This window comes from Mirounga angustirostris, unplaced genomic scaffold, assembly GCF_029215605.1.
Source record: "Mirounga angustirostris isolate CCGP_5_RB_7025 unplaced genomic scaffold, mMirAng1.0.hap1 SCAF_14, whole genome shotgun sequence".
Taxonomy (NCBI): Eukaryota; Metazoa; Chordata; class Mammalia; order Carnivora; family Phocidae; genus Mirounga; species Mirounga angustirostris.
Genome location: NW_026991722.1, coordinates 62,044,018 through 62,056,374, shown reverse-complemented (window position 1 = coordinate 62,056,374; position 12,357 = coordinate 62,044,018). Strand labels below are relative to the sequence as shown.

The 12,357-nt window shown below is 46.3% G+C and overlaps 1 protein-coding gene across 4 annotated transcripts in view; it reads left to right on the top strand.

The window, feature by feature from the left end:
* Window positions 1–12,357, top strand: part of GNAL (G protein subunit alpha L) — a 149,183-nt gene that overhangs the window by 35,517 nt on the left and 101,309 nt on the right. For 2 of the 4 annotated variants that reach the window (XM_064577997.1, XM_045887099.3), the window contains exons 2-5: window positions 6,865–7,111; window positions 7,379–7,451; window positions 8,153–8,207; window positions 8,357–8,476. In XM_064577997.1, coding sequence (XP_064434067.1) covers window positions 6,970–7,111; window positions 7,379–7,451; window positions 8,153–8,207; window positions 8,357–8,476 — 390 coding nt within the window. In that variant the 5' untranslated portion in view covers window positions 6,865–6,969. The remainder of the gene's footprint in view (window positions 1–6,864; window positions 7,112–7,378; window positions 7,452–8,152; window positions 8,208–8,356; window positions 8,477–12,357) is intronic. The other 2 variants (XM_054510376.2, XM_045887098.3) reach the window with 1 other exon arrangement.

The window sequence follows — 12,357 nt, the reverse complement described above, 5'->3', positions numbered from 1 at the left end:
GTGGTTTCTCTTGCAGTATGCTGACAGTCCACAGACTGCCCTTCTGATGTCCCTGTCTCATAACCTGACCCCATTTGCTGGCTTTCACTGATGTTTTGAACTGCAAAACTGTAATAGTTTCATTTTGTTTGCAGATTTCCCATTCTGCTTTATGGGATTTTTATTGTTGTTTTGTTTTAACTTATTCAGTAGCCTCTCAACTCGTGTTTTTATACTGTAATGAAACTCCTGTTTATGACACTGAGTTGTGTATTCCAATGAGGGTATTTCAGTCCTGGGTTTTTGGACACAGGGCAGAGTCAAAGACGGTTAACCTCCCTTTCCTACTGATTCGCTGCTTTGGTTTTCCAAGTTGTCAGTTAAAAAGACTGCATCACTACCCTTTATGGATGGACCTTCCAAAAGCTACATAATATCACTTCAGCTGTAGAAGTAAGGGAGAAAAAGGACAAATCATTTCAATAAATTCTCAAGTATTTGATTGCAGAGTATTATGTACAGAAAGGGTAAATGGAGTAAGTTTCCCGGATTTTCTATAAAAAATGTAAAACGTTTTACCACAGTATTTTTAAAGTGTATGGTAATTAGGTCATGGAGCAAGCTCCAAGGCTAAGAAGGGAAAATAATCTGCACAGGTTATTTCTGCCAAGACACTAAGGAAAAAAAAGAGAGATGGGGCACCTGGGTGGCTCAGTCAGTTAAGCGTCTTGCCGTCGGCTCAGGTCATGATCCCGGGGTCCTGGGATCGAGTCCCCCATTGGGGGGGGGGGTCCCTGCTCAGCCGGGAGTCTGCTTCTCTCTCTGCCTCTGCCTGCCACTCCCCCTGCTTGTGTTCGCTCGAGCTCTCACTCTGTCTGTCTCTCGAATAAATAAATAAAATCTTAAAGAGAGACAGAGAGAAAAACCACAGCAAGTTGTCTAACGTGGCAGGAAGCCGCACGAGGGCAGTGTGCACACAATCCCCTGCCCCGTGGCCATTCTGGCACCTTGGGGTTTGCAAAACTGGCTGTAACCTGTAATTTCCTGGAGCACTGCCCTTGCATTGAATTAGGGACTAATCACCTTTCCTGAACTTTTTTGTTCCTTTTCTTCTAAATCTTTGGATATATCCGTTCTGAAAATCTTAGTGCCGTTTTAACCTTTAGTAACCTTGAAAGTATAAAACGCCACCATGAGACCAGTTAATACATTTTAAAATAGTGATCTAGGCCTGTCATAACGAAAAGAGGTGCCTTGAATTTTTCATCTCCGTTGTTAATTGATCTGCGGAGAGCCTCCTTATAGTGAGAAACAAATGCTGTTCGTCGTATTGCTGTCGCCGACTTGAGTCCAGCTCACCAGAGAACAGGGGCAGTTTTTTCCCAACATGGGCCAACTTCAATCAGAGGGTCTGAAACAAAACCATATTTTAAAATCATGATTCAAGCGGCGCCTGGGTGGCTCAGTCGTTAAGGGTCTCCCTTTGGCTCAGGTCGTGGTCCCAGAGTTCTGGGATCGAGCCCCGTATCTATCGAGCCCCGTATGCATCAAGCCCCAAATCAATGGAGCCCGGGATCGATGGAGCCCGGTATAGGGCTCCCTGCTCCGCGGGAAGCCTGCTTCTCCCTCTCCCACTCCCCCTGCTTGTGTTCCCTCTCTTGGGGTCTCTTTCTGTCAAAAAATAAACAAAAATCTTAAAAAAAAAAATCATGGTTCAAAATTCACAAAACTAAGTGTAAACAAAATTTAAATAATTAAACTTCCAAATGCACTAACGCTTGAGACAGCCTTGTCTTAAATATCGACAAGAGTAAGGAAGCCACCACTTTGACCTTTGTCCTTTTGCCCCAGACTCTGTGCCTTCCCAATCCTGCTCCATGGGCCCAGGGCCTCCCCCGGCCCCGCCCCCCTCCTAGGCAGGCACGGGCGGTTCCCGGCCCCGGCCGCCGCCCCCTCCGCGGGCCGGCAGCGGCAGGGCGGCCCTTGCTCGCCGCGGGTGGGCGCGCGCGTCGGGAGCGGGCGCGCGCGTCGGGAGCGGGCGCGCGCGTCGGGAGCGGGCGCGCGCGTCGGGAGCGGGCGCCGCCGCCGCACAGCCGTTGCCTGGCGACAGAGGCTCGCCCTGCCTGTGGCTCAGGCTGCCCTCGATGCTCCCCAAAAGCTCCGCTCCCGCCACTGCAGGTGAGCCACCTGCGATTTTGGATTCTGATCCCATGGTTTAAAACACAAATGAGGATTAATTTCCGAGACCAGACTAGGAAAAGGCCAGATGATTGGCTTAAAGGGGGGGAGGGGAAGGTGTCTTGATCGCCTACCTGATAACAGAGTGGGTAAAACTACCTTTGCATTTCTCATTAAGAAATGTTGCATCCCTGTATACGGACATTACTTCTCTGTTTTGGAATGTTTAGCTGCGTACTGTGGAGCACCCTCTAGGTCGTGTAGTGCAGCTATTACAGCTGGGATACAAGGGTTTACATCCCAGATACACCCCTTACTCGCCCCTCGAAGCTCCTATAAAGTAATGGCGACAATAGTTCCTTTTAGGGTTATTGCAAATGCTACAGAAATTATTCCATGGGAAGGACTAGCACAGTGCCCGCAATGAGTGAACAACTAGGAGAGGCTGTTTTACACTGAACATATTATTATTATTGTATTGACATACTAACTTCTTGGGTGTATTATTCATCATATATGATCATCTAAATCTTACTAGAATTCAAATATAAAAATTTATCTTTAACCTCGTTTAATGATAAACTCGGGCATATTAAAATTTTTAAGAGTTTATTTGAGCAAAACTTGATTCAAATCAGGCAGCATCCCATCTAACTGAAAGAAAGGAGCTCCAAGTTGCACAAAATGAAAGGCTTTCATAACCAGCAGGGAGCAGAAACAAGGAAATTATACTAGGTTAAAAATCGGGTTGATTATTGCAAGGTTACTTTTCCTTAAGGGATAACAGGGGTGTATGAAGCAGATTACCTAACTTGTGCTCATCAGGCGATTCCAGATTGACAGGTTTAAGATTTCATTTCTAGGGGCGCCTGGGTGGCTCAGCCGTTAAGCGTCTGCCTTCGGCTCAGGTCATGATCCCAGGGTCCTGGGGTCGAGCCCCACATCGGTCTCCCTGCTCCACAGGAAGCCTGCTTCTCCCTCTCCCACTCCCCCTGCTTGTGTTCCCTCTCTCGCTATGTCTTTATCTCTGTCAAATAAATAAATTAAATCTTTAAAAAATATATTTCATTTCTAGGAAACTCAAAACTGTGATTATCGGTTTTGTGATGTGGGATTAGCATAAGCAACTCGATTTGGGGCCCATTTTCTTTTTTCTTTTTTTTTTTTTGACACCCTTAAATCCTAGATCTGAACAAGTGGAAACTTTTTGCTGTATTTTTAGGGTAACTGAATTATCAGGCTGTCTTAAAAGTGTAGCTTTGGGGTCTGGCTTAATTCTCCCTTTATAAGTTTTCATGGGATTTGTTTTGAAACTTTTTCTTCCAACTGTTTATAAAAATCTTGGCATTAGAAGTGCCTGGGTGGCTGGCTCAGTTGGTTAAGCATCTGCCTTCGGCTCAGGTCATGATGCCAGGATCCTGGGATCAAGTCCCGCATCCGACTCCCTGCTTGGTGGGGAGCCTGCTTCTCCCTCTCCTCCCTGCTGGTGCTCTCTCTCACTATCTCTGTCAATATCTCTCTCTCTCTCTCTCAAATTAGTAAATAAAATCTTTTAAAAAAATCTTGGCATTAAGAAAACTGACTAACCCTTATGAACATCCCACTGTACTATGCAATTTTTACATACCTTTTCTTGCCTCCTGACTGCCCCCATTACCCACAGTACATGCCAGGTTGATATGACCATGTGTGTACATGTGTGTTAACTCAAAGTGTGAGGCCTGGCAGTGGTGATAAACAGTCCCCTTCCACAAAACTAGAACCTTTAACCTAGCTCAGCCTATGGTATGGCACTGTATGTTCGCTTCTGCCTCTGTCAAGAAGAATAATTTATTGCTCTTGTTTTTTAGAAAGTATTAATATTTTCAGTATTGTACCAAACTGGACAAGTGCTTCCTGAACTTAAAATCTGATGACAAAATTCCTTTCATGAGACCCCACCCTTTGAGCAGGAGTTATCTTTGGCTTTCAGGAATTCATTCATCCATTCAACGAAGATCCATGGGGCACCTCCTCCAGGCCAGGCACTGGACTAGACACAGGTGCAGCAGGTGTAAAGGACAGACTCAGGCCCGGCCCTCATGGAGGCCGTGTTCTAGCCGACTTTGGAAAAAGCTGTAAATAAACCATTACAATGCAGGGAGCTGGTGAGACTATGAAACACGGGGAAGGGGTCTAACACTGAATGTGGAAGGAGTAGTGAGGCTAGAAGGATAATTAGGAGGTGGCCAAGTGAAGAAGATATTCCAGGTATTCCAGGCAGGAGCAGCATGCGAACCCAGTGGGTGTTCAGGAAGTCCACGGGGGTGGAAGGGGAGGCAGGGCAGTGCTGGGAAAGGGAGATGCTTGAGAGCTGGGGCCACAGAGTTTACTCCAACCCAGTCTTGAAGGATCATGGTCGAGGCCTTGTTAGTGGTGGGGATAGACATGGCAGATCTGTACTGTCACTGTGGCAACATGGGCCACTAGAGTAAGTAAGCAGGAGGCCATTGCCAAAATCCACGTTAGATTAGTGATCTAAGACCATGGTAATGGAAGACAGGGTGGAAGAGATATTTGGTATTTAGAAAACTGACTCCATGGGACACAGTAACTATTTGGGTTTTCAGGAAGGAAAATGAGTCAGGAATGAGTCCCGTGTTCTGGTTTGGAAAATCAGGGACCCTTATCACAGAGAGAGAACAGAAAGGAAAAGGCTGGAGGTGTGGGGGCAGGTGTAGGGGATGAGCTCAGCCCTTGGCAGGTAGAGCTGAGGATGTACCTCAGGGAGATGAAAGTGGAGGTATGCTTGGGGATGGCAGGGGACAAGAGGGTGAGCTAGGCTGGAGATGTGATGTGGCCACAGTTAGAGCTGCACACATAGAGGATGGAGGATGCAGTCAGCCCCACCAGGAGTGTGTGCACAGGGGCAAAAGGGTGGGTGGGGTCCCAGGTACCTCCACCAGCCGGAGGCTGAGCAGGCCATCAAAACCACCATGCGATGCAAGCCAAAGAACAAGACAGTCCCAAGGGAGGGTCAGCGCCAGCTCCATGGAGAGGTCAAAGAAAGTAAAGACCAAAGTTCAAGGATGAAGTTTCGTGCCTGGGAGGCCACTGATGACCCTAATGAGAACATTCTCAGTGCAGGGAGGTGGGCCAAAGCCAGGCTTCCAGGAGCTGAGGTGTGAACAAGAGGTAAGGAAAGATAAGCCAGCGTCAGATTCCCGTTTTCACTCTTGGAGCCCTGGGCAAGAGGGGGAGATGGTGGCACCAGCAAGGAGCCTGCGATGTAAGGAGGTGCTGGTGGATTTGAGTGAGACACATTGACAAGTGAGGCCCGCTGTGCCCAGGGTGCAGCCTACAGAGGGAATGAGGCAGCAGAGTGCGGGGAGCCCCGCCAGGTGCTGTTTGCTCTCTGTAAAGAAGATCAGGCCTGGCTGAATGTGAGAGAAACGTGGGTTGGGAGGAAACTGAGGCACTTGAAGACAGATGAACAAGGCCACGTAGAAGAATCGGTGTGCAGGGCCTCGGGCCCCCAGAGCCTGAGACCATGACCGTGCCACAACAGCGCCGCACGAGGAAGTGATCTCCGTCCCTGACTTCTAGGCCGGGTGGCCTCTTTTGCCGACCTTCCCGCAAGTCCAGGAATGCGAGTGCAGAGCAGCCGCGGACGGACCGTCTCTGCGGGCCGGTGGTAGCAGTAACCGGGGGAACTCGCACTCAGCCCCGTGAGTGAGAACGCAGACCGGTCTCGACCCTCTTCGGTTCCACGGCTCCAAGCCAAAGTTCGAAGCCATAGTGTCTCCTAGGAAAGTAGTAGAGCTGTTCAGAGAACTGCGAAGGAGAAACGGGGGCTGGAGATAAAGACAAGAGGCTAAGGGAGGCGGCGGCGTGGGTGCGCTGGAATAGTCTAGAAAATGAACGGAACAAAGGCGGTGTGACTGGTGAGCCTCTTACAGATCCTCCTCCCTGATAGAATATGCATGATCCTGCGCGAGTCCTCGCCTGCCTGGGAGCAGGGAGGCGTCCGAGGCATCGGCGGGGAGCGCACGCCCAGACCCAGTCTCCCGGGCTCGGGGTGCGAGAGAGGCACGCTGCCGAGGTGCGGACCCCGCGCGGGTGAGCCTCCCGCGGGCCGGGCTCGGAGAGGTCAGCTCCCGACCCCTCCAGCACCGATAGCGCTAGTGCCCCAGCGAGATCCCCGCGAGCAGGCCAGCTCCCCTTCCCTACCGCGCGGAGGCCGGGGGGTCGCTCGGAACCGGGAGGGGGCGCGCGTCCGACGGCGGAGGCAGCGGGGCGCGAGCGGGCCGGCAGGTGCCCACGGTCGCCGGGAGGGGGCCGGCGGCGCGCTCCGTCCCGCCGCGCCGCTGTGGGCCAGCACGCGGCGGCCCCGGGACAGTGTCGCGCTCCCGCAGGGCGCTTCCCCGGCCGCGCAGGCGGGGGCGGGGCTGAGCCGGGCTAAGCGCGGCGGGCGGTGGGGGCGCGGGACGAGGGGCGAGCGCCGGGCGCAGCGCCACCCTGGCTGGCTCCAGCAGAGCCCGGTCTCCCTTCATTCTGTGCGGTTTGTCCAGCAGAAAATTCTAAACCTGTATCTTTTAAAAGCATTTATTTGGCTCCGCGCGTCTTCCTCGCATCCTTTTTAGTTGGGAGTTTGCGGAGGGCAGAGGGAGGGAGAAGGAACGCCTGTTCTGATCGGCAAACACCGAGAGACCAGAGCATCTCTTTCAGCGGCAAGGAAGAGAAGCTGTCGCAGGATCCACACACATCTACAACTCTCTGTTGCTTTTTGTGCAAATACCTAACTCTGCCTGACGTCCATCCAAGCGGGCAGGCATGGGGTGTCTGGGCAACAGCAAGACGGCAGAAGACCAGGGCGTCGATGAAAAAGAACGACGCGAGGCCAACAAGAAGATCGAGAAGCAGTTGCAGAAGGAGCGTCTGGCTTACAAAGCGACTCACCGCCTGCTGCTACTGGGTAAGGCCGGAGGGCGCGCGGCGGCTCCCGGCCCGAGCGGAGCGCACAGCCCCGAGCGCAGCGAGCGCGGGGGCCCGGCGGGCAGGGCAGGGCCGGGCGGGGGCCGCGCTCACCGCCGCCAGCCACCGGGACCCGCTCCTCCAGTCGCGAGCTGGAGTGTACTGGAAAATGCCTACGCTGGGGTAGGGTAATTGCTGTCTGGGTTCGCAGGAGAAATGGCAACGGTATTGGGCCACGGACCACAGCATTCTTTTTATTTGTTTGCAGGGGCTGGTGAGTCTGGGAAGAGCACTATCGTCAAACAAATGAGGATCCTGCATGTCAATGGATTTAATCCTGAGTAAGGAATGATCAATTTCGCTTTTGCTTCCAAACTGCATGCAAACTTTTTCACTTCTCTCCAGCATTTCCAAACGTGCTTTCTCTGAATAATTAATTTGATCATTGAATAGACCTTTGCGGGGGGGGGGGGTAGTGAGATAAAAGCGTGTTATTGAATTTGGTATATTTAGGCAAATTCTTCTTTTGGTAGCATCTAGATGAAAAAATAAAATAACTTCCCTAACAAAATAGGATTTATTAGATATTCTTGCGATATTGGTCTGTGTTATTGGTACTGCACTTAGCACACTTAACCAATATGTCAGTATATACTTATCTCTATATCCTTGGTCTGCCTGTATTTCAATTCATATCTATCAACATATGGATAAGTCAAGTAAGATATATTTACAAGTGTAGCTGTATAGTTTTTATATGCAGTACTCCTAACAACGTTGCCATGCTTTGTGTAACCTGTGTAGTTTAAAACTACACATTGTAATGTGTGCATTCAAGTTTGCTTAATGTACAAATTAGAAAAATAAGTATGTTTTCCTTTCCCAGTTAAAAACTTTGCAACTGTTGTCTTGGGGGTTGATGTTGACCTCTAGAAAAACCAGTCTAGCCCCATGCTGCAGCTGGAAGTTTAAAATCCCATTCAGCTTATTCAAGTCATTTCTAAAGATAAATTAAATTAATAACAATTCTCTTTTAATATAGGGAAAAGAAACAGAAAATTCTGGACATCCGGAAAAATGTTAAAGATGCTATTGTGGTAAGGATTTTTTTAAATGTTTGGTTAATAGAAAGGTTAAATACTCTGCTCTCTAAAACTGTATAGACAGAAATTGTGTATTTTAGTTGTCATAAGAGGAACCTAAATGTTGTATTTATCCATATATCTTTTTCTTCATTCCATTTTAGACAATTGTTTCAGCGATGAGTACTATCATACCTCCAGTTCCACTGGCCAACCCAGAAAACCAATTTCGATCAGACTATATCAAGAGTATAGCTCCTATCACCGACTTTGAATATTCCCAGGTAAGTAAATCCTTCTTGAAATATTTTAAATGGTGGAAGAGAGAACCATTTTTAATGAGATTGCTTGAGAATCAATGTTAGTATTATTTTATCTTTGACTCTCTTCAAAATCTAGCTCTCTGCCTGAGAGAAATGCTTTTTCCTTCATACCAAAATATTAACATTGGTTAAAAATGTTAAAGACAATAGGATTTTAAGAAATGCTTTTATGAATGTATTGGTGAGATTGGTAATCAGGAAAATAGCCTACCTTTAGGAAATATTGATAGTACTTTTTCCTATATGTATTTCTAAATTAACAATTAAGCAGTTTCCCAGATAACAAAAGAATAGAAATGACATGAGCAGAGAGAAATATTTATGGTAAGTGACTGCTCCCGGGGGAATAGTAGAACAGAATTCAGTTCACTCTTAAGATGTGCATCCTGTAGCTCAAATGAGAAGAGAATGCATGCTGTAAATAACATGGATCACTTCTGAATGTTTATTCTATGATGGGAAAAAAACGTAGTTTGCTTCACATCTGCAGTATTTATGGCCGCTTTCCTAATTCCTTGGGTAGCAGTATTGCTTATGTGAAAGGGTAAAATGAATAGTAATTTTTTCTTGTTTGGTAGATATACATTTCTTTAAAGCATTGTTATTTGGTCATTTGATTAAGCATGTGTCAAAGGAAAATATATTTGTTAGATTTCTCAGAAAGTCATTTTTCTTACAGTTGTACCAAAAGAGCTTGTGTGTGTGTGTGTGTGTGTGTGTGTGTGTGTACGTATACCAACAGTAACAGAATTTTAAAGGTTTCGGTACCTGGCACAGTGCTCTTAAGACGTTTTTCTTTCTCACAATCCCCTCTTCGAAAGGAAGGTGATACAGAAGTCAGTGTGTGTAAAATAGACAGGTCCTGTCCTGCTCTGACTGAAGTCTGGGCCAGTGTGCACCTGCTCACCCCTACCCTGACTCTGCAGCAGAGCACCCTTGTTGTGGAAGCTTTGTAGCAGGATGGCAGATAAGAATGACCCTTTTTGAAAGCTTTTATTTGCATCCTTTCCTGTAATTTTTGCATCTGATAAGCATTCCAGTGTAGCCCCTGAGAGCTCTAGAATTTCTAACAGGACGGAGTTAGAGGTGGCAAACTGGCTAGAAAAGGGGGCTGGGGTGTCTGGCACAGCGGGCACGCTTTTTTACTGAATTGTGTCTTTAACTGGATGGCTTGGAGGGGTAAAGGAGATGATAGGGCAGGGGTGTAGGGGGTAGGACTAGAGCAGTGATTCAGCCAGCTACAGCTATAGGATGTCCTCCAGTACTGTGTGACATTGTACATATGGAAGAAGTCACCCCAAACTACAAGGTCCTAGCTCAAATCAGGGGTGGCATTCCCATTCAACTTTTTTTTTTTTTTAAAGATTTTATTTATTTATTTGACAGAGAGAGACAGCCAGAGCAGGAACATAAGCAGGGGGAGTGGGAGAGGGAGAAGCAGGCTTCCCACCGAGCAGGGAGCTGGATGAGGGGCCCCAATCCCAGGACCCTGGGATCACGACCTGAGCCGAAGGCAGATGCTTAAGGACTGAGCCACCCAGCGCCCCCCCATTCAACTTTAGATTTACATATGTAGAGACACATACTTAGATTCTCAAATTTGTCCTGTCATAATTGCCTGAAAGTAATCATAAAACATCTCATATATGGTTCTGATTTAGGGGAAAAAGTTATTCCTGCCATGTAATGAGAAATTAGAATTGAGATGTGTTCATCACAAATCTTCTCTCTTCATATGATAGACTCACACACAATGAGGGATTTCATACTCAACCCCAAGTTCAGAAACAATCAGTCATTCCCAGGTGGATTCTAAAGGATCTAAAGCACCTAACTTGTGAAAGTGTTTTTTGAGCTAAATCATGAATATTTTTTTTTATAAAAGATTTTATTTATTTATTTGACAGAGACACAGCGAGAGAGGGAACACAAGCAGGGCGAGTGGGAGAGGGAGAAGCAGGCTTCCCGCTGAGCAGGGAGCCCGATGCGGGGCTCGATCCCAGGAGCCTGGGATCATGACCTGAGCCGAAGGCAGACGCTTAACGACTGAGCCACCCAGGCGCCCCTAAATCATGAATATTTTTAACAAAAAAATAAAATTTGAGAAACCATGTCCTTTGAACACACGTATTTTTACATAGATGTGTTAAGGCTACTTAAAAATGATTATCAGAAACCATAATTCATTATCCATAAAATAAAAGAGAATTAGGACCCAGCAGACACAAATGCAGTTATGCTCTTTCAGAGATAATGCTTTTTTTTTCTTTTTGGTAGATTTTAAGCCTAGCATTCTGTTGTCTTATGTGCCTGTGCTGTGTCCAATGTGATTATGTTTATAATAGAGTCAACACTTGTATAAATAAGGAAATTAATACCTAAATATATAACTTTCTTTCTGAAAATGCTATTTTTATTTTAATGTGCACACAATTTTCAGTAATATTTATTCCATCGTGCCCTGAAATATTCATCACTTATATCAGCAAATCGAATAGTTCTTGAATTTACATTTTGATGACCCTCACTGAAAAAGATATTAAGACAGATCTCTCACTTATATACTAATAACACTTGATACTTTTGGAAAAAATTAACTTTTATTTAAAGAAAATGTATATTACTGTAAAAGTCATAAAAATAGAGCTAAATCAATTATCTTAATAGTAAACATAACACAAATTTACTAAATCTAGGACTTTTTGAGATTGAATCCTTGAGAAAATCTTTTGGTGTCACAGTCCAATTCCTTAAGGGTCGTAAGTTCATTTTCTTGTAGCTATAATTTTATCATAAAAAATTAACTTCAGAGTTCTTTAAGAAGGAAAAATTAGAAGAATATATATTTAAAATTACATGAGACTGCCCATTATAATGTAAAGTCTAACCTTATCTTGAGTATCTTAATGATTCTCTCTAAAAATATTACACTTAAGTTTACCTTTTGGTTTTTGGTTTTGGTTGTTTTTGGTTTGGGGTTTGGGTTTTTTTGCTGTTCATAATGGCTTCCATTTGAATTTCTTTTTTTTTTTTTAGATTTTATATATTTATTTGAGAGAGAGAGAGGTGGGGAGAAGCAAGCAGACTTCCCACTGAGCAGGGAGCCCACCAAGAGGCTCAATCCCAGGACCCTGAGATCATGACCTGAGCCGAAGGCAGAGGCTTAACCGCTTAAGCTACCCATGGGCCCCTCCACTTGAATTTCAATTGAACTATAGGAAACCTAAGCCACCCATGTGCCCCTCCACTTGAATTTCAATTGAACTATAGGAAACCTAAGTTTTAACAGAGAAGGCCGGTGTAGATAGTGAATAGCGCCCAGCCAGCTAACAGTTGCTGTGGGGGTTAGAGAAAGCATTCAGGGCCAGACCTCCCTGGCCTCGTAGGCCAGGTGTGTATTGATCTGGGAGGGCCTTTGGAGAGCTCTGAGCAGTGCAATTACATGACCTGGTTGTGTTTTATCAAGATCACTTTGGCTGTAGGTGGAGAATGGGTCCTAGGAAGGCAAGGTTGCAGTGGCGCCATGGTCTGGGAATCAGTTGTAGCGATCCAGATGTGAGATAATGGAGCAGCTTGGGGTGGGGTGGTATAATTCATTGATAGGTGCCTAGTTAGTTCTTTTCTCGGGCATATATCCAAAATTGTCTTCCTGTGGACTGGGGTCCATCCAGGAACCCCTTTACTAGTTGGCACCATGCCTTTGCATCCAGTTCATCTACACGAGGTGATAGAAAATAGTCTCAGGTGACGATCATGACAGATTCCCCCTCCACCTCCCAAAAAACTCTTAGCACGATACCAAACCAGGAGCAATTAATTCAATTGAACTATTAATTCATTCG